Genomic DNA, 27418 nt, shown 5'->3' with positions numbered 1-27418 from the left:
AAGAAATAATTATTTGAATAAATAAAAAATACTTATATTTATTTGAGAATCAAATAACGAAATAATTTAAAAAATAATCATTTATCAAATAACATATTATAATAACAATAATAATTTAACAATAACATATTATAATAACATATTCAAATAAAATTTAGTCAAATAAAATAATATATTGTTTTAATGTTTTAAACTCTCAAATCGTTATTCTTATAAAAATTGTAAAACTGATATATATTTATTTATCTATTTCATTTCTATAATTAAATTAATTAACAAATCTATAAATTATTTAAATATTTAAATATTTATATTTTTATTACTTAAATTATATTCATTATTATTCATTCAAAATCGTCGTATTATGTAAAAATTTTACATAATTTTACAAAATTATGTAAATAAACCAAGACAGGATTTTACAGGAAAAAAATCATATTGATATACAAAAATGTTGTAGTTTATTTAAATGAAACAAGATAGAGATACTATTTTATTTTCATCATATTGCCGTTTCTGTCTTCTCTAATGCAAACTTAAATTATTTGTTAAATAAATCACAATTAACATTTTTAGCATTTATAGCAACTTCCAATTTCTGTATTTATTTTGTCTGTGAAACCAATCTTCCAAAGACTATTTATCTATGAATATATTAACATTAAATTTTCATATTTTGAAATTAGAATTATTAAATTAGAATAAGAAACGTATTAACATTTAATTTTTTAAAATAAATTTAAAATTGACTGAAAATTTGATTCATTTATGAAATAATTGTTTTGTTAACGCAATTGAAATTCAATGAATTGAAAACAATATTAAAAAAATAAAAATTAAAATTCATTCATTAATTTTTCTTCCATTGTTTTTAAATAAAAAAAATAAAATGAAAAATATTTATTATTTTAATAATATTTTATATATTTTCTACATGTAAAAATAAGAAACACAAATATACAAAATAAAAGTAAGAAAATTAACGTCTTAAATATAATATTAAAACAAAAAAAAGTTAAATTAACGTCATTCACACTAATAATTTTCAGAATTTACACAATTTACAGTGCATAATAAATATGTCCAAATAATTTTTTCTAAGTTAAATTATTTTCTGATTTATTTTCTTACCATCTAAAAAGAAGAAAAAACTATTAGATAATAGTAATGTAAAATTTTTCTTAATTGAAAAATCATGTGCTCATGGAAAAATCCTGATTATTTAATCGATATTCTATTATATCTTTTTAAACAAGTTTAAATATGACAAAATTATTTTATTAAAATGACAAAAATTACAAGATAAAAACGAAGTACCTATTCTTTAGATTTTAGATTTTAGAGATTAGATAAAATTTATAAAACAAAATAAAAAGTTCAAACTTGATACTTATTTCAAAGATGAAAACGTATCTTTTTATTTGCATATTATTATTAAATATTTCAGCAAAACAATTGAAAAAATCATTGAATACTAATTGATTGGATTAAAAATAAAGAAAAAAATAGAAATTGATATAAAAGAATATCATATTTAAAATATTTAAATGATCAATATATAGTTGGTTCTAGCATATTTTTTCTTATACATGGAGAATCATCGCAAATTTTAATAAATCTTTATATAAAGTAATTGAATAATTTGTATAATTATATGCACGCAAAATAATCAACTAGATAAATTATTCAAATATTATTATGTTATATTTCACAGATATATCTTAAAAATTTATTAAAATAATGATTTCTAATAAATTCATTAAAATAATGAATTTTAATGAATTTATTAAAATAACAAATTTCCTTATAAAAGAAATTTTCCTTTAAAATTTTCTCATAATGAATGAATTTTCTTCGAATGAAATAATGTCTATTAACATTAATAGATTATATATAATCTATTTTTCTTATTCTAAAAAAGTAAAATTTCATTGTTAGAAAATATTAAATTTTATCGTGACTTTTCAAATGTTTTTCAGATTATGTCGCATTAAAAGAAATAAATAATAATCAAAGATAATTTAAGAGTGTTTGAAGAATAGACGAGTTGATAATGAATTTATTCTAATTAATAAGATTTTGATTTTAGTAGGCTTGTAAAAATGAACCGAAATTTGATTTTTAGATTTGATTGAAATTTGAATTTGAAATTTTATTAAATTTTAAAACTCTAAGAATTGGAAATTTTTAAATTTTAAAAACTTATTTTTTTTTTGTTTTTTCTTTTTGCTTTTAAAATATAGATATTTATCAAAAATCAAAATTTTAAGAACTGATTTTTGAAATTGTAGAAAAATAAATTATTTTGATATTATATTATATTTTTTTTATAAATATAAATATAAATATAAGATTGTAAATGATTGTAAATAAATATAAATTGAAAATCATATTAATTAAAAGAATCTAAAATTTAAATGCAAACTCAATTGGATTATTAAATATTAAATATAATATTAAATAAAATTAAATAAAATTATTAATAAATAAAATTATTAATAAATATTATTATTAATAAATAATAAATATTATTAATATAATTTGTATAAATCATTTACCTGGATTGAAAGTTTCGAATCCACAAAAATAACAAAAAAGTTTCGAGAACTCGAAACTCTTTTAACTTTAAAGTATCTCAAAGTTTCGAGTGTCTTATTCTTGACAATATGCAAACAAAATGATTCATTTCAATTGTTTCATCTTAATATTGCAATAAATACTTTTCTTTTATTAATACAGAATGCTTCTTTTGATCTTAATTTTCTCAATATTATTACTCGCAGTAAAAAATGTTTTAAAATTATGTAATGTCAAGGGAATATACTATGCTATTATTTTTTCATAAGTGAATAAAAGTCATATAAAGGTCAATTTTATTCATTTTAAATGAAATTATATATTTTTTAATATATTACTTAATACAGTTTTATTTTCTATAAAAAAAAGAGTATTAATACCTACATATAAATAAAATTATTAGTAGATATTTCAATTTGAATTTTGTTAAAATAAAATTTATTATACAAAAGACAAGCAATAAATGATAATCTTTTTCTTATAATTTTTCTAATATTAAAAAAATCAAAATTAGGACATTTCGTTATAACAAAATGACTAAATTTTGTTATAAAAAAAAAACAAACAAAAAATTGCCACGAATAACAACTTAAACTAAAAGCATTTGATGTTTTACTGATCAAATTTTTATTTCCAATCGAGTCATTTATCAATATTCATATCTTGAAAAATTTGATATTGAAATTGAGATACAAGAAAAAATTTTAGCATCACGATAAACTTAGAAGACACATTTACAATTATACATTTACGTTTACAACGATATAATACGAATGATATCGACAAGTCAAATAGCAGACACTCGTCAACAAATCTTTCGCAAAATTTCGAAATGTGGAAAAAAATTTTACCATCACGATAGAAATTAAAAGGCACAATTCGCAATGATTTATGCTCGCATTTGCAATGATAATTGAAATAATATCGAACAACTTGATTATATCGGGTAAGAGCAAGGCGAGTGAGAAAACTCGGCCGTCACTCCTTTTGTCGCGAGCAGGAACCAAGCAACACTCGTTCTCTCGGATCTCTTCGAACTAGTTCCATTGTCACCGTTTTCCGCGACACACGTCCCATCGTTGATATATCAGTCTCTACTCTCTTCCGGACAAAGGTATCTTCTTATTGATAACATTACAATAGCACACACAATCACGGTCTATTACGAACAATCTGTTACAGACGCGCACGGTTATCTTATCGCGAATATAATAGAATATCTCTCGATCGAAAAGATTTCTGATCATCAGTTTAGATCCGATTTAGATTCGCTTGATCACGGTCCTCTCGGTATCCTCTCTGTTTCTTACTGGCTTAACCTTATCTCGCGCCTAGTGTGTCACGGCTAAACTTAGTTTTGCACGAAAATTCGTTGGTTTATTCTGCCTAACTACCACCGTCTCCACCTCCTTCGCTACGAGGCAGCGAGGTCGCAGCATCGATCATCACCGCGATGGTGGATGTCGTTATAGTCTATCGCCGATATCGAGGAACGGTTTAATGCAACGCTAAACGAGAACTCGCCGAGCGAACCATAACAATTGAATCATTTGACCCGTTTTAATTGGCAAGTTACACCGCTGCGAATGGGATGCTCGCCAGTAAACCAAGCTCTGACTAGTTCACAGTGTCGTGGATCCTATCAGAGAGGAATCATCGAGTGCGTTCGTTAGTTTACGCGATATTCGCGCGAACTAGTTTGCGGAGATCAGTTTTCTCAACTCGAGAATAAAAAAAAAAGAAAAAAAGAACCATAAAGAACCGTAAGAGGATCGAAATAATAACGAGTTCTCAAGGCTTTGTTCATCGGAATCGCTGATTTCGAGTGTGCAATCTCAGTCACCTCGATTAGATCGATTCTTTTTTTTGTCTCCTTCTTCCTTTTTAACTGGTGGTACGCACATGGTACACTCGAGAAAATGATGACGAACGATGGAAGCAACGGGAAAATTTCAACGATAAGCGGTGAGGATTTTGTTTTCTTTTTTTTTTTTTTTTTTTTTGAGTCAAACTTGCATAATCGCAGACAGTGTTGCGCAACATGTCACGCCGTTGCTGTTATTATATACGTTCGTTTTGTCGACGAGTTTATCGTAATTTTTCAGTGAGGACCGAGGATACGGATGAAACGGCGGACATCGATAAAGCGATCATGGCGACAGGTCAGAGATTTATGATTCGAACGTTTCGTTTCGATCCCGGTTAAGCATATCTGCTTTTACAGGCTTCGGCAAGTTTAACGTATTGCTGTTTCTTGCTGCACTGCCGGTCGCGTGGGCCGGCATCTTCGACACCACCACGACAGCTTTCATGATTGCTTCTGCCGAATGCGATCTCCGGCTCACTTACTTTCGCAAAGGTGTTCTTGCCGCCTTTCCGTTCTTAGGTACGATTTCTTATCCGATCAATAGTCCTCTCTAGTTCCCCTCGATAATCGATAAATCGTTCTGAAAAAATTGCTTAGAATCAATTTTTTCACATGGTGATTCATGTATTCATGATTTATGTACGTGTTCGATTATTATTTTACATATCGATGAATGTATCGAGATTTGTATACGATGATATGCAATCGATTGTAAAGTGGTTATATAGATGCTGGAATATGTTGCAATGGAGGAATCGATTCAAACAATGGATTTAAGTTAATACGATGTTGGAACATCTAGCGTTGCGAGACATTGATTTAAATCCATTGATACCTCCGCTGTGATATATTTCAATGTCTATGAATCGTTTAAAATATTCTCAAGTAGTATCTCAATTAATTTTATAACACTTTTTATATTGGATCGGTCTATAAATAAATGATTTTTCAATGTAAATGTTATCATTTGTTTTTATGTATTTTGATTTGAAATAATCGAGGATATATTTGAAAAATTAAAATTATAATTTTAATTTTATAAATTATAAATATCTTGCAAAATCATGTAAAAGAAATATAACAAGAGTTTGTACAACATGATGCATATCGATGTGTTTTATGAAAAATAATATGTCATTTGTCTTACGAGAAATAACAAGAAATGTCATCTGCTATTATAAATCAAACAAGTCAATTAAACAAGTTTTATTTGAAATTGAAACAAGAATTTAAAATAATTTATTTCGATTCATTATTTGTAATATTATAATATTATTTATTAATTTATTTGAAATAATAGCTTTTTTGGAATAATTATTTAAATATATAACATTATATATGTGAAAATTATCAATCTATTAATATTAATTCTGTTTAAACTATAGATAATTGTAAAATATTATTTAAAATAATATTTTAAAGAAAAATAATCTATTCTGTCACAAGAAAATCATATTTGAATAAAAACTAATTATCATGATCTCATCAAGAAAAAGATCAAATTTTAAGGTAAAAATTAACACATTATATTATAGAAAGTGAAATATTTAAAACTGATCAGCTAAAAAAAATTACATATTTGTTTTTTAAAATAGAAAAAAAGTGTTCATAGATTTTTGAAAAGTGTATAATTTTTTTATATAAGAAATATAAAAATTAATATGTAATAAATATTAAAATTAATTAAACATGTTTTTTTGAAATATTATAAATTTTTATTCATATTATGACTTCAAGACGAATGACTTAAATGACTGAATCATTTAAAATCGTTCGAAATTATTCAAACAATAACGAATAAATTATTTATAAATTATTTATTAAATTTTCATAGTAAACAAACTATACTTCTTTTCGAAGAAAAGCTTTCAAATATATTTCTTTTTATTATTATAAACATACTCTTCAAAATCACTGTAACAAATTATTTAATTATTAATTTATTATCTTTAATTATAATAAATTTGTAAAAAAAATGATGATACATGCTTCGTTTTACGAAGAAACAAGATATTTTGAATTATTTAATGAAGATAATGATATAATTTAAACAAGTCAAAAAATATTATAGAAACAAATGAAGATATTCCTTTTTTAAAAATATCATGACAAATAAAATCTCTCGCGCAACTCAAGATTCTTATTCAAATTTCAAAATTGTTCTTTTTCGTAAGACAATTCCTGTCGCTTTTCGTAACGCAAATCGGTATAATCTCGAACGCACATAGGGATGGCATTGACCAGCTTCCTGTGGGACTATCTAACTCCGTATATCGGCACGCGAAACTTATTCGTCCTCGGTCTCCTGGTGGACTCTGTCCTAAACATACTTGCCACCGCAATCAATTCCTACTACGCGTTTCTGGCCATCAAATTTTTCAACGGTGTTCTGTGAGTATCATACCCTTCTCCCGACCAGCCGTATTAACTCTCTTCTTTCCGCGACACACATCTTGTGAACGCGCCAAGTCAAATTATCCGAGAGTACGAATTTCAGCGCGGGAGGCCCGTTCTCGATGGTGACGGGATATCTATCTGAATTTCACTCGGCAAAGTACAAGACCAATTTTACCAGATGGGGAGGTCTTGCGGTGAACGCGGCCATCATAGTCCCGGCAAGTAAGCAATTCTTTTACTATTTCTTAATTAACTCTTTGGGGCATGATGGGATAAAAAAATATTCCACCATTTTTTTTTTTGCGCGCATTATTAAGAGAAATCTTGGCATTATTGATCTGGTCTATCATAGAATTGAAGAATTAATAGAAGTTAGGATGGAAAGTTGGCTTGGAAAGTTCTTTTATTTTATGAATTTTAAATGTTTAAAAAACATATATGTTTAATAATTATAATATTATTTGATAAAAGTAAATAAATATAAAAAAACTAAAACTTAGACTTAAATGATAATGAGATTATACAGAAAGTTAATATATTCATGGGATATTGTTGGGGGATTGATTATACAAAAATATTGATTGAAATTTGAATTTTATTAAGTTATTAAACAATTTATGTTGGATGAAACGGGATAGAGTTTCTTTTCATCTAATTTTGTTTTGATTTTTAGAATCGATTCTCCAAATATATTCTCCAAATATCTATAATATATTAATTTCGAAGTAATAAAAAAATTTAAAAGATTTGATATAAGAAAAAAAAAATTAATTCCAAATTTTCGATAATGTTACATATAGTTAATCAATATTTAATTATTTTAAATATACATATAGTTTATAAAAAATTATATATCAATCCCTATATATTATTTATTATATTTTATTTTATAATGATAGTCTAATTGTTTAAATAAAAAATAATGAGTTATACATAAAAATTATGTATATATAAAAATAATCAAGAGATCGAATATTTTTCCAGAAATGAACTATATATCGTTCTCTTTCTATTAAAAGCATGACTGTGCAATCGATATCTTTGGAAATTTATACTTTAAATATAAAAAATATGAAAATAATTATACAGATCAATATTTTTCAAATGTCAGCATTTATTTCTGAATTTATTTTTGCTATAAAACCTAGTTTCATCTTTGTAATCTGAAATTAAATATTTAACACAAGAGAAACAATAATGGACAGTGGAATATTTTTCATTCATATGTAGTTAAAATATTTAAATAACTTGAAGCAATTCGTAATACGTTGGTTTTATTTTGTCATATATATGACTAACATATGTTTAATATACGAATAGAAAAAACATATAAAGTTAGTTTATTCACTTTAATTCGTCGTTAAAGCAATAGCAATTTACATTAACAATTACAAGTGTTAATATATTTGTGCGACACTTTTGAGAAATCGATTCTAGAAGCTTAAACAAAGGAAAAAGTTGACAAAAGTTGAGCAAATGTCGAAACTTGTTTATTAAGTCATAAGCACCTTAAGATTGCATTAAATGTAATGAAATGGAAATAAAACGAGATGGTGCGACAGTATGATGAAGAGGGAAGATTATTTGTCTATCTTTATCCAACAAATATATTAACACGTTATATGTAAAATTTTTATGTAATTATTGTCTTTTCCTCTTGCAATCTTGTGCCCCAAAGAGTTAAGTACCAGAAAAAGTTCGTGCGGATTTACAATACAATTTTTCAATTTTCTTTTGAAATTCTTCAAAATTCTATAAGTTTATGAATATAATTAAAGATCTTGAGTTTCATTTCGCAAAAAAATAAATTATTTATAGTTTTGATCTCACTATCGTGAATTGAATTGTTTCTTTCGACAAAAAAATCGAATATAGATAAAAATGAATTACAAAGAGTCTATATCTCCTCGAATATTACAAATAATTTTTGTATCTATTGCTCAATTTCCAAGTTTAAATTATTCATAAAGGTGTAAACATATAAATTTTCTGTTCGCTCACAATCTTTATCCTTACGTAAATAATGGATAAATAGAAGCAATATTTCATAAAATCTATTATCTTTATATACGTATTAGATTTACAAATTACCCATATAAGATTCGTCTTCAATTTGAGTGTTGACAATAATGTCGTACGAAATTTTTCCGGTACCTAATAGTTTCCCGTTTTTCTTTATCGATTCTGCCGCCGATCGAACGTTCGTTTCTTTACAGTAATCGCCTTTCTGATCTCTCCTTTGTCGTTGAACGTCAATGTGTTCAACAAACGGTACACTGCTTGGCAGATTTATCTGTTGATCTGTTCGATCGTTCCGATTTTGGGCCTTGTTACGGCTAGCACATTGCCCCAAAGTCCGAAATACCTTGTGAACATTGGTAAAACCGATGAAGCTTTGAAGCTGCTCAGGACAATGTACTCCATGAATAAAAAGAAGCCTGCCAACACGTTTCCGGTGAGATTCGAATTTTCCTTTCTGTTAAAGATAAGATAAAGATCAGATGGAAATTTCAAAATTCTTTGAAATTTAAAAAATTTTGAGTTTTCGAGGCTTGAAACAATTTATTGTTTTTATAATTCGGATAAAGAATTACTTATATATTTTAAATGAGTTAAAAAAATGTAACGATATATGAATTTATAGTGAGAATGTTATATTTTTATCATTTAATTCGTTCCTGAAAAATGAACGAATATCGAATTAGATTCTTTTCAATAAGAATTATAATAAAAAATTAAATAAAATTAATAAAAAAAGGAATAATCGATTCTCAAAATTGGGGCACAAATAAATAAAATTTTTAATTTAATTTTTATTAAAAAATAGTAAATCAAAAATTGTGATGATAGAAAGTAAATCATGCATTAAAAAATTTTTGAACAATAATGGATTTTTGAATGAATATCGAAGCATTTTTTTGTCGAAAAAAATATAATTAATGTTGAATTCGACGAATATAAGTACAAACAAATATATAGAGACAAATAGTAAAGATTTTATTGTATTTTTATTTAATTAATAACAATCTAATTTATATTTTATTTTATATTTTATATTTATATTTATCTATATTTATATTTTAATCACATTTTAATTGGTAACGATTAATCCATTACAATCAATATATATACGTACAAGAAGAAGAAAATAAAATAAATAAAATATTTTCATATCTAAAAAATGGATAATGTTACTATTAATTGCTTTTTGAACGTAAATTCGATTCCAAAAAACAAAATTTGTTATGATTAATTAAAATAAAATAAATATTTTTTAAAAGAAAAAAAGTTTCGAATTTCAAGATCTTCGAGATCTCATAAAGTTTCGAATTTGAGTTTTATGAATTTGAAAATCAAGTGTTGATTCATCTTTGTTTTTTACATTACCTGTTATATGTTATAAAACGTGCATGATGCACGACATAGTATGATATATATATCGCAGCATTATCCATTGTCATCGCGTTTATGATAGAATCAAACCTGGTGACAGAATACGTTATTAACTACAGGAAATTAGAATGATATATATATCTTAAACTAAGAGAACATGAAGTAATATTGGCAAGAATGAAGAATCATTTTTAGTGAAGATATAAATTGTAAAATAAGTAAATGAAAACTTAAATCATGATAATTAATGAATTTAAAAATAAATTAATAATACAAATAAATAAGTAGAAATAAAAAAATATATTGAATTTAAAAAAAGAGAAAAATTCAAGTAACAATATTATAAGTTAATATAATTTTAATTTTTTCAAAGTCAAAGTATAAGAATTTTTTTTCTATAAATTAAATTGAGGATAGAAACAAATTTTTTTATGATGTAAAGAAAATATAAGACATTAATATTTTAAATCGATTTCAAAGAAATTATTATTTATTTAATAATTATATTCCATATATACATATAGCTACCATTGATAGATATATAGCTACTATTGAAATGTTAGCTTATTGATATGTTAGTTTATTGATTTATATAAAAACAGAAACAATAATTTGATATATCTTTCTGATTAAACAAAGTTTTAAAATTTCGTAAAACATTCTTTATTTTTCTATATCTAATTGTATCTAATATTTTTCTTTTTTTATTCATATAGCTAATAGTATTCTTTGCAATTAGCTTAAATTTTACAATCACATTTGTGGTTAGATTAGATCAACAATTTTAATATTTATTTTTATAGCTGTTCTCATAAATGAAACACAATGCCTTATGATATTTTGAAAAAATAATAAGTTTAATTGGAATTAAAAAGGTAAAATTGAAACAATTATACATAGTATATACAATAAATATTTAATATATCAATAATTTGTAAAAATTTTTAATGTAATGTTAATTCGTTATTCTTTCAAAAGATAGTTGAGTATCATGTTTTATTTATAATAATTAACAAATGATGATTAAAAGTGATTTCTGCCCAAGAACTACAGATCATAAAATTTCAACTTAATAGTAGAGAACAATATCAGTTACAATCGTGTACAAAAAATTTCTGCATTATTGCCAATATTGCAAAACAAAAAACATCTTTACAAACTTCTTCATAGTTCGTAGATAATTCGTAAAATAAAATAAACTCTAATAAATTCCAACAATATTTATATTTATGATAATTCAAAAAATGGTTATAAAAAGGTTGATCTTTTTAAAAATTATTTTTAATTTTTTACTAAAAAATTCAATTTAACTCATTTCTAAATAAATATAATCTATAATTCCAATTTTTCATTTTCAATTATTTTAAAATTTTTATATTTTCCTATGAAATGTACAATATTTATATAACAAAATGATTATCATATTAATTAAATTAAATTAAAAAAAGATATAATGTTATAGGATATTTAAATCTAAATATTTCAATTCTTATAATACAAAATTTAATATATTTAAGAGTTGTAGCAATAGCAATATAATTAATTGATATTTTTGGAAAATTGGATTTTAAAAAGCAAAATAAATACAAAAGTTGATAATAATAAAAATATCGGTTATTTATTGAGTACATGACGAAGATAGAGCTATCTCAATTTATCATCTATCATCAATTATAATTTAATATAAGCCTCAATAATCTATCTTTATATATCAATTTTTTATTTTTTATTTATCTCGATTTTTAAAATCGATACTCTACAAGTATGCCACGAATATTTCAATACAATTACATGACAAAATCTTATAAAAGCCATATAAAAGTTTTTTTCAATTCAATATCTTTTATATTTTTATACCTTAATAAGTTTCCAGATAAAGAATAAGTATCAAATACAGTAATTAATTTAGAAATTCGTACTCAGTTTTATTCCCTTCGTTTGCCTCTTTTTTTCCCCTTTTCAGATTAAAGCATTGCTTGTATGGGAGAATACACCGCTATCTCGTCACTCCTTGTTCAAAGCGAATTCCGAAAAAATACGGCTCGCCTATTACAACACCAAACTTTTATTCAGCTCTCCGTATTTGCGCGCCGTTACTTTCCTCAATTTTCTTCAATTCGGTAGCATGTTGGGGTAAGTTTCTCGATGCCAAAGCGCAAATCCCGCATCTCTCGGGATAAACACGTCCAATTTCTCTTCGCTCAGATTCAACACTATGAGACTCTGGGTACCGCATCTATTCATCATCCTGAATAATTTCGATGACGAGAGATGGACCAAAGACAGAGCGCCGACCATGCGCGAAATGTTAGATCGTCGTATGTCGGTGCCGGCCAAGGATTATTTAAATTGTCCAGATTTCGATAGTATCTGCTTAACGGTGAGGGGAAAGTCAATTTTCGAGTTCGAAATTGCCGTGTGAAAATTCTTTTTAACTTAAAATATTTATTTTTCAGTGGAAAATCAACGCTGTGATATATCAAAATTCCGCCATTATCGCGTTGTCGGCTGTTACGTTCTCGTTCCTCGTTGGAAATATAACCACTTCGAAGTTTAGAAGGAAAGCAATCATGCGTAAGGCTTTAATATTTTCATTGATCACTTCATTCGTTATCCATGCATTGTTGATTTATAATGAACTTGGGCAAAATTTATTTCAAATGATAATTTAAAGATAATTATTTTAAATAACTTTGATTGATACTTAAAAAATAATTTATTTTTATGAATTGTAAACTATAATTTCGAAAGATATTAATTTTAATGAATAAAAAATTTTCGATATTATATATTGAGCGTTGCTTATCTAAATTTTAATAATATAACAATCTTCATTATAATAATCGTCGTTATATTATGTGGAATAGTGATGATTATATCTCATGATTATATTTATAGAATGTCCTATATATATACGTATATCAAAAATCTGATCATTTGTTCTCAAAAAATTAAACAAATTTGATTTATCAGATGCTAAATAAGATATTAAAATACAAACAAAAAAAAAAAATAATTTTGTAAAAAAACATTTGATGTACATATTTCAAATAAAATTTGGTTAAATAAAATTAAGCTTATACTAGAGAACTGAAAGTCGTTTTTATGAAAATAATTAAAGATTTCTGTTGATATTGAGATTGATTATTAGATATTTAATAATAATTTCTATAGTCAAGACAGTTATATTATTGTATTGAATAGATAGAATTCAATATATATATAATATTGAAAATATTTTATTATTATCTTGAAAAGAATAATAGATATCCGAAAAATTATACATATCCTAAAATTGTATATTTAAAATTCATTCTCAAAGAAATGTTTTTTATAACTTATTTTATTTCAATTAAGATTATGTTTTTTATATTATTTATTTAATGAATTGAAGGAGTTTTTGCGACAAAATAAATATTTAGAGAAATAATAAATTGAAAAATTAATTATCTGTAGTTTCAAAATTCATAAATTTATTATTTGAGATAATATTTATTTCTTAATTGAAAATTTATTTCTAAAGTAATATGCACATTAAATATTGAGCAATAAATAATAATAACAAATTTATTTCATGAAATAATAAATAAAGCATAATTAATTTATTTCTTGAATAGTATGAAATATCTACATCATGTAATTTGAAAAATAGATCATTTTTCATATAATTTTGAAAAATAATTTGAAAATAATTTGAAATTTTTTTCCCTCAAAACACCCAAGTCTATGTTAGAGGGTGTTTGTTGGTTAACCACTTGTTTCTATTGCAGTTATCGCTTTCCTTATATCCGTGATAAGCAGTTTCGGAATGAACTGGGCACAATCTCCTCTTTACATGCTGACATTTGCAGCCGCCATTATCGTAACGACAAGAATAACGGGTAACATCGTTACTGCTCTTAACATCGACATTATTCCTATTCCATTAAGGTAATATTTCCGTTGCAAATAATAACCAAACAAATATTTATTATATATATTTTTTAACTTTCACTTGTGTTTCGTTATAATTGATTATCAAATATTTTCTAAATTCACTTATTAAAATTTCTTGTTGCAAATAAACCAAAATTTAATTGGAATAAATAAAAGATACTTATATAGATAAATAATTTTTATTTTATTAACTTTAATTTGATTTAAAAACATGATTTTAACTATAATTTTTACTAAAGAAATTATTACTTATTTTTCTTTCTATATTTTATCATTATATTTTATATTTTACAATGCTTCTCAACTAATATCATGTAAAAGACATATATGTCAATAATTTTTATATTTGAGAGTTATTAAAAATATTTTACATCCAAAAAAAAGATTCAAATCATTTTTTACTAAAAAAAAATATTGTAAAGTAACAATCATGTATTGATCAAAATTAAATTTAAAATTGTTCATACTAAATCTTTGTCATTTACAAATAGAATCATATATTATTTAATATAACAATTCAATTTTCAATTTTCAACATTTTCAATTGTATTAATATAATTAATAATTGATTTTCAAAATAATATATTAAGGAAGAATATATTTAATGAAAATATAATTAAATTTTAAGAAAGATGGACTTAGGTTAATTTGGATTTCAAATACAGAGTATGCAATACTGTATAAAAATTTGAACATTTTTTTCCAATGTTAATAGTATAGAATCATCTCAATTCTGTTATTACAGATAAATAAAAGTAATTTAAATAAATTATAAAAATATTTTTTAAAAACTAATGAAAATATTTTTTTTGATATATCATTAATTTTTTAAAATGAATGTTATAGGACGAAAGATAAAGGATTTATCTTTAATTTTTAAATATCTATAAAATCTTTGATATTTTAGAATTTTGGTTTAGCCAATACATATTTATAGAGAAGTTGAGAACCATTGTCTTCTTTATCATACTTTTTTTATTCATGTATTACTAATATTATGATTTTTATCACTATTTTTATATGATAGTTTCTAACTTTTGAATTAACTTATTATTTATCTAATTTTATCTAATTACCTTCAATCATTTATCTTTCATATATTGTTCCATTATTTTTAAAATTATCTATATATATATATATATATATATATATATATATATATATATAGATAAATAAATAGATAGATTTTTTGTTGTGCAATTTTTTAAGTAACTTTAAATTTTTCTAATAAAATAATTTTGAAAATTAGAACCAATCCAGAAATCCATATTCCCTTTGCATATTTTCACATCTCCTTTTCTTTTGCTTTATCTAATTACTATTGCTTGCATCCATACAATAATAAATACAATAATAAATCAACCATTTTAATGCAGGTCTACCAGTTTAAGCATGCTAGTCACTGTTGGAAATGTAGCAGCTGTTTTAGGAAATTTTATATTCTCCGCGCTATTAGAAGTGGAGTGTTTAATCGGTTTCATGGGAATAGGTTGTCTGTTATTCGGTAAGTTAACAAAGAAATCAAAAGCAATGTATATTGAATCTTGAATCTCTAGCTTATTTATCTTCTTTGTTTAGCTTGCTTTTGCTTGTCGTTCTTTCATCCAAGACCGGTTAGACCATTAGACCATTAGAGAAAAGTCACATTGTATCCAATCGTAATGCATTAACAAAACGAAATGAAAGGAAAGGAACACTCTTCACGGCTTTCCAAGTTTGATACTGTGAGAAGATAGCCATATTGTGTGCAACTGTGATATCTTTGCAATCTGTTTCGAAATTTTATTCGGAACCTAGATAAATCGTATTTTTCCATCTACGTTCCTCGTATCGTACAAATCGAATGATTTTAATTTGTTTGTATTATGTAAATATAGAGTTACTAAGAAATATAATATTTTTCTAATTCATTGTATTCCATTTTTCATATCCGAATTCCTTAACTTCAATGCAAATGACTAATTTAATTCTTTAGAATTTAGAGAATTAAAAATATGTTCTATCTTTTTATGCATTCTCAATTTACTTTAAAAAATAATTATAAATTTAAAAAGCACTATTTATATGTAAGGTATAATTCATTTTCTTTCAATTTTATTAACATGAGATTTTTTTATTCTAAAAATATATACCGCAAAGAATTAAAAAATTTGATATATATACTGTATATCGAAAATATACGGTCAAATCCAAAATATAGTCAAATCTAAAAAACATAAAAGATGTACTGATATAATTTTTGGTTTTTCATCTGGACTAACTATCTGAAATAAAAGAAATAAATGTTTTACAGTAAATGTATATTGAAATATAACATGTTTACATTATTATTGTTTTTTCGAAAATGGTTAACTGAAAATATGGAAATAGAAAAAAACATTATATTGTCTGCAAATATAATGATTCATATATTCATATAATATTTTTGAATACATTTTTTTGAAAACTTTGCTTTGATCTTTAATTCTTTAAATATAATGCTATAAATTTTTTTATATCATATGGAAGCATAAAAACAAATTCAAGCATTGCTATGCTTTAAAATAATATAAAAAATAAAATTATTTTCAAATATTATCTTTTAAATTATCTTTGTATTATCTATATTTATATTTATATTTATATTTGTATTATATTATATACTATATTTATATTTATTTACATTTCCTTTTTATAAATGTATGCATTATCCGTAATTGAAAAAAGAATGATCATTTTGCAAATTTTATAATATTACTCAATATTTTACATATTCTATACATGAAATTTATAATTTATTAGAATACTGATAAAATATATACTTAAATTTCGCATAAATTTATATCAAAAAATACAAAATTTTTATTCAAATTATTATTTAAATATTTAAAGGAGAATAATAAATAAATGAATTTTTATATCACAAAAATATTTATTCGGACTCTTTAAAAAGATAATAAATTATTTATAAAAATTATTTATGAAATTTTCTTTTAAAAATTAAGCAAAAAAATTAAAGGATAAAATTTTGTATAAGCATTTTTTTATTTTTCTATTAGACTTTCTATTAGATTTTCTATTATCAATTTTCTTTAATATATTGAGATGTTCAACTTATAGAGATAATCAATCTTTTATAAAAGAATTATTATTTTTTGAAAAATGTGTTGTAATAATACTACAATAACAATAATACTAATAATAAATAATTAAATATTATAATAATAATACATATATGTCTTAATATTTCTGTAAAATCATTATCGTTTTATCATTATCATTATCATTATCATTATCAATGAAACTTTTAATTTTATTAATAAATGAAAATTAAAGTGATTCTTTTACTGTATTTTGGAAATTTCAAAAAGAAAATGATAATGAATAAAAAGATAATAATTTTATTTATAAAATGATATTTACTGAAAAATATTATTTATAAAAATTTTATAAAATTATAAAAATTATTTTAATAAAAAAGTTAACATAATTTAATAAAAAAGTTAATATGGTTAATATCAAATCTATAGTAAAACAAGAAAAATAAAAATAAATATTGTTCTTCTCAAAAATTAATTTTTGGTAGTAAATAATTTTGTAATATATTCTTGTGTTTTTTTATTTGTATTTTTCCTATGTCTCATGCAAAAGTATAAAATATTTAATTCATTTGAAATCATAATTCCATGCGCCTAGAATGCATCCATATTATGAATGCAAAAATCAAGTTTGCTCTATTATAAATGTATATACATTTACATATGCAAAATATATGCAAAGTTATATTATACAAGTACAGAATGGTCCAATAACTTTGTTCACCTTGAATATCCTCATAATTTTTAGACATATAGAAATATAAATTGATTTGAATTTCAATGTGATACCGATACAAATAGATAACATTTCAAACACCTCTTATAACGTAAATATACTTATTTTATTATTTTAAATAATACTTATAAATGACACTTATATTGTACAATTTTTATAAATATTGTTTTTCATATCTTTGAAAAATGTACACGTGCAAGATGATATAAAAGTTATTGGGTTACTTCGCATTTTTCAAACAAATAATATTCTTTAAAGTCTATTGAAGTAACAATGATAATTGCTGTGTAAACGAAAATCATCGAGTCATGTGTAATTAACATCTTCATTTAAAAAAATTTTATCAATGCATGTTACATACTTCTTGCTTCCAAGAATTATATTATTTTTCTTAATGTTTAAGAATAATAACTTATTGGAATTTACTCTTTAATAAAATTAATAATTTAGAAATAACCAAAGATATTAGATAAGATAGCTTTATCATTACAAGAAATATATAGAGACTTTCAGAGATTCTCATCTTAGCATAAAGACTATTTTGTTTCTTATCTATATACATCGTTTCTGATTTATTAGATTCTATTAATTTTTCTAATTTTTGTTCATTTTAACTGCATAAAAAAATTTTTTATCATCTATAATAAATTATTAATTAATATTTCTAATGTGATGCATTTTTGTTTTTTATTTCAAGAATTCTAAATTTTTATTATTCATTATATTTAAATTGGAATGAAAATTAAATTTTAAAACCATAAATAAAATCATAAAGAAAATATAAAACAAAATATCTTATAATTATAAAATATATAAATATATAATTACATACATAGAATATACATATAATTATCTTTATATAAACTATGTAAAACAAAATGTATGTAAAACAAAATAATTAAACAATCATTTTTTTACAATAAATTTTAAATTTCTTAAATAATCAATTTTAAATGTAAAAAAGTTCTTATTATTAAAATATTACAAATGTATTTTTATTTTGCAATTTTAATAAATATATTTTTTTAAATAATTAGAAGAGATATTGTTATATTAAAATTTATTTTATAATTTATAATATTTTTATGCAAAATTCATGTTAAAATTATAATATGATATTAATTTCTACATCTAAATCTGTCTAAATCGATCTAAATGAAAAAAATTCTAATATATAAAATATACATATACTATAAATAGTATATCAATGATTTAAATAGAATTACTTATCTCTATTATTTTGTTTTTAAAAAACAAAATAAGTTATATTATTAGAAGAGATATCAATAATGAAAAAATAATTTTTTTTTTGCTCCAATTAACAGAATCAATCGCATAATGATAAACATAAATAATATAATAATATCATGATAAAAAGATATTAATTTTTAAAGATATTTTATCAATTTTGCAATATTTATAATAATATATTAAAAATAAAAAAAAGTAAAGAAAAAAATAAAAAATTTATATATTTGTTTTTTTTATCTTGGAAATTTAAATTGTATAAAATTAATGTAAAAATATTTTCAAAATTAATTCTTTTTATCTTAAATAATTAAATAATTTTTTTATAAAATATAATTAGTTGCACTTATTAATGTATTAAAATAAATAGAATTAATATATTTGTAAGATATCTTGAAAATCGATTGTAAAGACTAAAATAAACACAAAATAAATTCAAAAATATTGTTGTGTAATAAATAAATTAAAGCAATTTAAGTTTGCTTTTTTTTTTTTTGTTTAGATGAAACAAGACCAAAACAATATGAGAGATATAGCTATTTTGTTCTATTTTGTTATATGTCTTGTTCTATTGTTTTATTTAATGTAAACATCAAATGTACTTCTAGTATGTATTTAAATTTTATCAAATACATTACATTTTTAGATGTAAAAATGATGTATTTATTATATCATTTTGAATTATTTAATAATAATTCGATAAAAATAAAAAATAATAATAATTAAATATGAATTGAATATGATCAATTTTTATTTTATTTTTTAAATATAACGCGATCAATCGTTATAAAATAAATAATATAATTCAACAACTTTAATTTAAAATAGATTTATTTAACAGATGTTAAACAGATGTTAAACAGTTAGAAAAGTATACAAGACATGAGATTGATTGCCTTTTTTGAAAAATAGTATTTAGTATTTTCACTTTCTGGGTTCCAATATTCAGATAGTTTAATTTAATTAATTAAACAATAAATATTTCTTATATTCCAACTGTTATCATTTTTATGTTTCAACACTAAGAAATCATAAAGATTTGAGTTTCTAAGAGTTATGAATCATTATCAGCTATAATCTATGTAATGAATAATAGATAAATCTAAAATTAAAAAAAAAAGTTTTTATTATGTCTTGTACATTAAAATGAACCTTAAAATTAGAAAAAAAATAATAAATATTGTTATATAATATAAAAAATAAGAATATAAATAATATAGAAATACATAGAAAATAAAGAAAATTGATTTTGCTCATTCATATCTAAAAAATAATTTTCATTTTGTCATAGTATTTATTTTTAAATATTAAATATCTTTTAAAATATGTTATTTATTAAAAAGAATATTGAATTCATCGAAATAAATTTTTTATAAGAAATTATTATGAATAGTTCTTATCTTGAATTAAAAATATCTCAATATATATATTTTATAATATAAAAATTCATCTCTTTTTTATTCTTTTTTTAATATTTAGATAATTAGTTAAATCAAAATTTATTTATCTTTTGATCTTTATATTATATTTTAATAAATTGCAAAACATTTTTATTGTTTTTTATTATAATATGTTTGTTATAAAATATAGACATTACACCAATGTTCAAATATTTTTGGTAATTAATTATATGATTTTCTCAAATATTTAGATTACATAAAGATTATTTATATAATTATAAATTAAATGACAGTATGTGATAAAATTTTACAATAATATCTAAAATTAAATATTATAAAATTAAATAATTTTCTTTTTAATCTAATCTTTATTTTTATGTATATATACATAGTTTTAGTTAATATAATATATTATATAATTGTATCTATTATATTCTGTTATATTGTCTTCTTGTTCAATAAGCATTGTCGTTCAGTAAAATTGAAACTATATTTATTTAGTAATTTTTAATCTTTTTCAAATCACTGGACATTTATTAAGAAAAATTGATAAAACATAAAATTCATTAAAATGTTAAAAATAATAATAAAAATATGCTCATAAAATAATGTATATACATATAATATAAATATACTTCATTATAAAATTCTAATTAGTATTTTATTTTCATAATTTCTCAAAATTCAAGTAGTTAATTATTATCATATTGTTAAAGATTAACAGAATATACAATATTATTGCGAAATTAATAGAAAGATATTTTTTAAAGAAATATGAAAAAACTATTTTTAATCGATATTAACAAATTATATTAACAGAATAAAATCTTTATCTAATAATAAACCTTATAATATTTAGAATTTAATATAGTATCCCGATTAACGTTTAATATATGTTTTTAGAAGACAAAATATTAAATGAGATCATTTTAATATGTAATTTTAATAAAAAACAAAGATAAAGAAACAATTAAGGAAAGAAAGAAGTTTTACTTTAATTTTAAGTTATTTTTATCTTAACTTTTCTAGAATTATACTCTGATAATTCTTATAATTTATTAATCTTGAAAATCTTATTTTTATAATTAGATTTAAATAGATTTGTTAATAGTTGAAATTTATAAATTTTAATTGTTTTCAGATCTTGCGATTACAATTTTTATGATCGTTTCATATTTTACATATTATATTTTATATTATTTTAGAAAAATTTTGTTTAAACTTTGTCATATGAAAATAAATATTTGTAAAAATTCACAAAGACTCTTTCAAAGAAAAAAATATATAAAAATCATTATTTTTAATTATAATGATTAAATATATGATAGTCATTTTTTTAATAAAATAATAAATAAATTTAATCTCAAAAAAGCAGACTAAAAACTAAATATTAAATTTAATTAAAAATATCTCATATTTCTTTTAATCTGTTTTTTAAGTTGTGTTTATTGTTATCTAGTTATTCAAATTGATAATAATTGAAATAGAATGTTTTTAAAATTCAGAAAAAAATATTTTATTCGTGGAAAACCTTTAGTACATGAAAATGAAAAAGTCGAACGATTTGTCACATTTTATTTCATAGAATGTCATAAAATCATAAAGAAATATAAATCAATATATGTGTCAAAATTTTTGGAAGCAATTTAATATAATTTAATATAATTTAAAAATATTAAAAATTATTTAAGAATTGCATATGCTGCGTGTTTTGAAATCAATAATAACATTCTTTCAAATTTAATATCAAAGTTGATGTTTTAGAGATCTATCATTTTAAAAAATGTTTTCATTCATCAAAATAATATAATATTTAATATTAAATTTATATAAAATATATTCATTAACAACAATAAATTTAAAGAAATCAAAAACAATTAACTTATTGTGAAATTATTAATGTTATTAATGTTAGTTAGTATATTTTCATAATAATTTTTACCAATTAAAAGTAGTAAAAAAATTATAAATAAAAGATATTTAGAGATTACAAATTATTTTTATTTTTTAAAATACGCTATTAGCGATCTTAAAGATTTGATAATCTATATTTATTGCAGATCTATCGTGTCATGCATTTTAATATATTGGATATTTCATTTAATCTTTAAATGTAAAACTAACTAACTATCTCCAAAATTATAAGTTAGTTTAAAAAATGTTTAATATCTAATGTCGAAATCTTTCTCTCGACATCTCTTTACTTCAAATACCTCTTTTTAATCATTTGCAAATAGAATGGAAATTTTGAATTTTGCGAAGGAATTTTACTCTTTACATCGTTCTTCATGGTTTATATTGCTTTACTTAAAATTTTAATATCTTTTAACTTTATCTTACATACTTTATCTTACATACTTTAATCTTATTATCTCAAATATAAAATTCATTTGTTTAATATTTTCATAATATTCTTTCATTCATAAATTTCACTATATAATAATATAATTATATAATATAATAATATATATACAATGAAATAATATATACATGTACAAAAAATATCTCTTATTTACATTCAATTATAATACATTAAAATATATTTTTAATTAATTTATTTAATTTATTACTTTTTTATCAATGACTTATAAAAATAACATAAAATGAATTGTGTTGTGTCATACATTAATTTTAAATATAAATTTCATATAAAACATATTTAATATGGACGGATAATTGTGTCATATATTAATTTTAAATATGTAAATAAATTTATAAAAAAACATTTAATATGGACGGATATTTGTGTTATATATTGATCTTAAGTATAAATTTTATGTCATTTTAAAACACTATTTTATATATAATGATAAAATTTCATTACATTAATATATAATATGAAATAAATGAAATAATACTATTTCTTAAATAAATAAAAAATATTTAAATTACATTTTATATATATATATAATTTGAAATATACAAGATGTTTATAAAAATGTGAAACATTTTTGGGTGGATTCTAGACAAAACGATAAAAAAAATTCATACATATAGTTTGATAAAACTTAATTAAGGAGTTATAAGTACTTTAAGTTTATATTTAGATAGAGCGAAACGGCAAAACAGCGAGAACGAATTGAATGTGCGGCAGTAGCGTATTGCAATATCGAAGCCCTTCAATGAAAATAAATATACTAATATTTTTTTATATACAATTGATTATTATGTAACGTATTTAACAAAACTTACCTCGAATAAGTAAATTCCAAAATATTAACATATAAACTACTTTATATAAATCCATAGAGAAATTATTTTATGATACAAATATATTATTTAAATCCAAAGTTGAATTGTTATATGATACTCAATTTGCCTACTTATCTATAGGAAATCTATAGAAGATTTCAGAGTAAAAAGATTGAATATATTTTTTATTAACGATATTTGAATCAATTTGAAATTCATAGATCAATTGAAGCAATTGAAAAACTTGAAAAATTTCTGTCTCTATTTCATTTAAATTCAATATTTATATTTTAATACTAATGCTATTATTTTATATACTAAAAAAATCATAAACATTGTATTTTTCTTTTTTATATTATTTGCATATTAAATTTTTTTTATTCACTATTCACATTAATTTCTTTGAATAAAATTATTTCGATTATTATTGTACAATTTTATATGAAAATTATTTAATTAAAACTTTATTTTAAATGAATATTTAAATATGTATTATTTCATCAAATTCTAATTCCGCAACAAAGTATTGCTGAAATAGTGCTGCTAATAATTGAATGCTGGACGTTAAAAAAAGAGACTTGATAGAAAAAAAAATGAGATAGTAATATTCGAAATCGAATATTATATTTGTATATTTTAAGTATAAGAATACGAAAGCCTAGATCAATCTTTTCCATTGCTAAAATAGTAACAATATTGATTCATATTATTAATAAATAATATTCAGATCGATTATTATTTCTCTCTACAGAAGAATGAAAAACATTTAATGCAAGTGAAATAAAGATAAATATTTTTCAATGATTTGATTGAATAATTTAATAAACTGAAATTCAAATTGATTCAACTATCATTAATATTTCGGATTTTCTTGTACATGTAAAAATAATTAAAAAAGTAATTGTGCATATAAAAATTCAACCTTTCTAATTTTAAATTTTATAGAAATGTGTTTTGATTTGCTTTTATGGATTTCGATAAGTACAGCAGATTGAATGAAGTACGATTCATCTATGATTTTAAATGAAATATTGTACAATCATCATACAACTTCAAATATTATGGAATTTGCTATAATTTATCTGAAGTAAATTTCTATTAAATAACTATTTATATAGATTTTAATTTGCATAATTAAAATTTTTTTTAAATGTTATAAAAATGATATAAAAATGTTGCTACATTACATGATATTTATGTACATTATATATTATCTTATGTTGAAATTCATTTGAAATAATCAATTATATATAAAAAAATATCAATATATTTACTTTCATTGAAAAACTCCGCTATGCAAGAGATATTGCAATATGGTACTATTGCGTTGCCTGTCACCTAGTTAAGCGTTTCTCACTGTTTCGCCGACTCGTTCTATCTAATATAAATTTAAAATACTCATAATTCCTTAATTAAGTCTTATCGGACATATATGTATATGAATTTTTGATATCAAGAATCCATTCTTCAAAAGTGTATTACATTTTTATAAACACCCTGTATATGTGAAATAGTTTTATTGTTATAATTCATATTCTAATTATATTAATATTGTGATTTTTTTCAATATTTTTTTAAACCAATATTTCTTTATCTGAACAAATATAATATATAAGTTGCTATTAATAAAATGTCTTAATAGTAATTAATTTATGATATAGGAAATTATCTTTTCATTCTAAAATACATATATTATGAAAATTAAACATAATTATTTTAATATTATTTAATTATTTAAATATATTTTGAAATCAAAAATATATTAAAAAATATCTAAATAATTAAATATTTGCGAGCATAGATTATCTTCGATATATTTTATATTCTTATATTCTCTATTTTCATAAGAAAAATATGGTAATTGAAATACCAAAGATCAATAAAATGATTATTGAAAATGATGATAATGTTGATGCTCCGTTACAAGAATTTTCCGAACAAGAACATTCTTCCCAATACACTCCATTTTCATAAACTCCCCAGTTACAAACACCCGTAACTCCGGTACTAGATACTGAAGCACATCGACGGATCACCTGGCGCCATCTACCGTTCCCTTTAAAAATTAATTTGAATAATAAATTCATTTAAATATAATATACAAATTAATAATCAAATGAATACAAACGATATAAGGAACTAAATAAGATATTTTAAAAAAAAGAAAACTTACAAATAAAACCACGAGGGCTCTGATGTGTTATTTTAACACAGAATGTACCGGGCATATTTGATTCTTCACTATTGCATTCTACAGCAATATTTTTTTCTTTATCAAATTTTGTATATGCTCCACATAAATCTTCCCCTTTAGGGTCAGTATCACTACTACATTGATAACAGCGAATTGCTTCAGTTCCTAAAATTTATTCATATGAATTAGGAACAAATCGAAATTAATATTTTATAACCTCAAACTGAGCATAATCAATACTTTTTATTCTTTAACAAATTTATTATGAATTCTTATTGTTAATATGAAATATTAATGTTTTATTAATACAAATTTTTATTATTATTATAATAATATTATTAAAATATATAATAATATAATTAATAATGTGATCTATCACGATCTATTAATGTTTATAAGAAATATGGAAAAAGAAAAAAGATTTGTTTTATATTTAATAATTATATTAATAATATATTTAATAATATATAATAATATTTTTTTTTTCAAAAGTGTACATTTTCATTCTGATGATGCGAATAAAATTGCACTTTTTTCGATGTAGGGATAAAACTATATAGTTATTATTTGATATTTACTCACCTACTATTATAAACAATAATAATAAATACAGATATATTGTTCTAAATAAATACGAATACATATTTAATTCAAATAATAATATATCTTGCAACACAATTTATTGTTCGTCTATGATAAAAAGGCGTGGCATGTGTTTACATCTTCATTCTAATTTCTGATTCCCTCTATCAAGTATTTTTAAGCTATTACAATTCATGCAAATATTTTATGGTACTTTTATGGCTTTGATTCATTGTGTATCAAATCTGCAGATTTAACTTTGCATTAATTTATTATAAAAGAAATTAATTTAAATTTTATTTTAAAATTTCTATGTATATCATACCTTAAAGTTACTAGATTAAAGATTTTCATGTAAATAAAAATTATGATTTATCATGATATATACATGTCGTAATAAACTTAATTCTAATGATAATTTTTTAATTAATTAATTCCTTAATGATAATGCTAATTTTTATCTTTAATTATATATTATATTATATAAAATTACATAATTGTATTGATGTAAAGATAAAATTATCTACGTGATATCATGTATTGCCAAAATAATAATGACAGTTTTTTTCTTCCAAAATAATATAAATATTTACGAAATCTAATTTAATTATTATTAAATTTGAAATATATATTTGATTTTATTTAATTATATGTATTTTTAACAATTATATACTTTTACTGAATAAAAGTTTAATATGCAAAGCTTTTCAGTTCAATAATGTATATTTTGAATAAAATTACATAAAATATAATCTCTTTTGTTTATAGTATTTATAATATATATTTAATACAGTATATATATTTTTAATTATTTATTTA

The 27418-nt window shown here is 21.5% G+C and overlaps 2 protein-coding genes across 3 annotated transcripts; one reads left to right on the top strand and one right to left on the bottom strand.

Moving 5' to 3' along the window:
- The first annotated feature begins 2836 nt into the window (after positions 1–2836).
- On the top strand, positions 2837–16080 carry LOC107993575 (synaptic vesicle glycoprotein 2B-like). Of its 2 annotated transcripts, XM_062073328.1 has the most exons (13): positions 2862–3691; positions 3760–4542; positions 4683–4739; positions 4802–4963; positions 6673–6835; positions 6942–7063; positions 9058–9296; positions 12198–12367; positions 12440–12614; positions 12691–12808; positions 14005–14164; positions 15547–15674; positions 15749–16080. In XM_062073328.1, the coding sequence occupies exons 2-13, from the start codon at positions 4497–4499 to the stop codon at positions 15802–15804; spliced, it is 1596 nt and encodes a 531-aa protein (XP_061929312.1). In that variant the 5' UTR covers positions 2862–3691; positions 3760–4496; the 3' UTR covers positions 15805–16080. The 2 variants fall into 2 exon arrangements, with proteins under 2 accessions (XP_061929311.1, XP_061929312.1); XM_062073327.1 differs by having other exon boundaries at positions 2837–4542.
- Positions 16081–22916: 6836 nt separating this feature from the next.
- LOC107993572 (uncharacterized) lies at positions 22917–26760 on the bottom strand. The gene is made up of 3 exons (XM_017050072.3): positions 26600–26760; positions 25997–26182; positions 22917–25879 (listed from the first exon to the last, which is right to left on the bottom strand). The coding sequence occupies exons 1-3, from the start codon at positions 26658–26660 to the stop codon at positions 25665–25667; spliced, it is 462 nt and encodes a 153-aa protein (XP_016905561.1). The 5' UTR covers positions 26661–26760; the 3' UTR covers positions 22917–25664.
- Between the last annotated feature and the right edge of the window lie 658 nt (positions 26761–27418).

Source organism: Apis cerana, linkage group LG3 (genome assembly GCF_029169275.1).
Source record: "Apis cerana isolate GH-2021 linkage group LG3, AcerK_1.0, whole genome shotgun sequence".
In the NCBI taxonomy this organism is placed as follows: domain Eukaryota; kingdom Metazoa; phylum Arthropoda; class Insecta; order Hymenoptera; family Apidae; genus Apis; species Apis cerana.
Note: the sequence above shows the minus strand (reverse complement) of the source record. Positions and strands in the feature narration are given on the sequence as shown.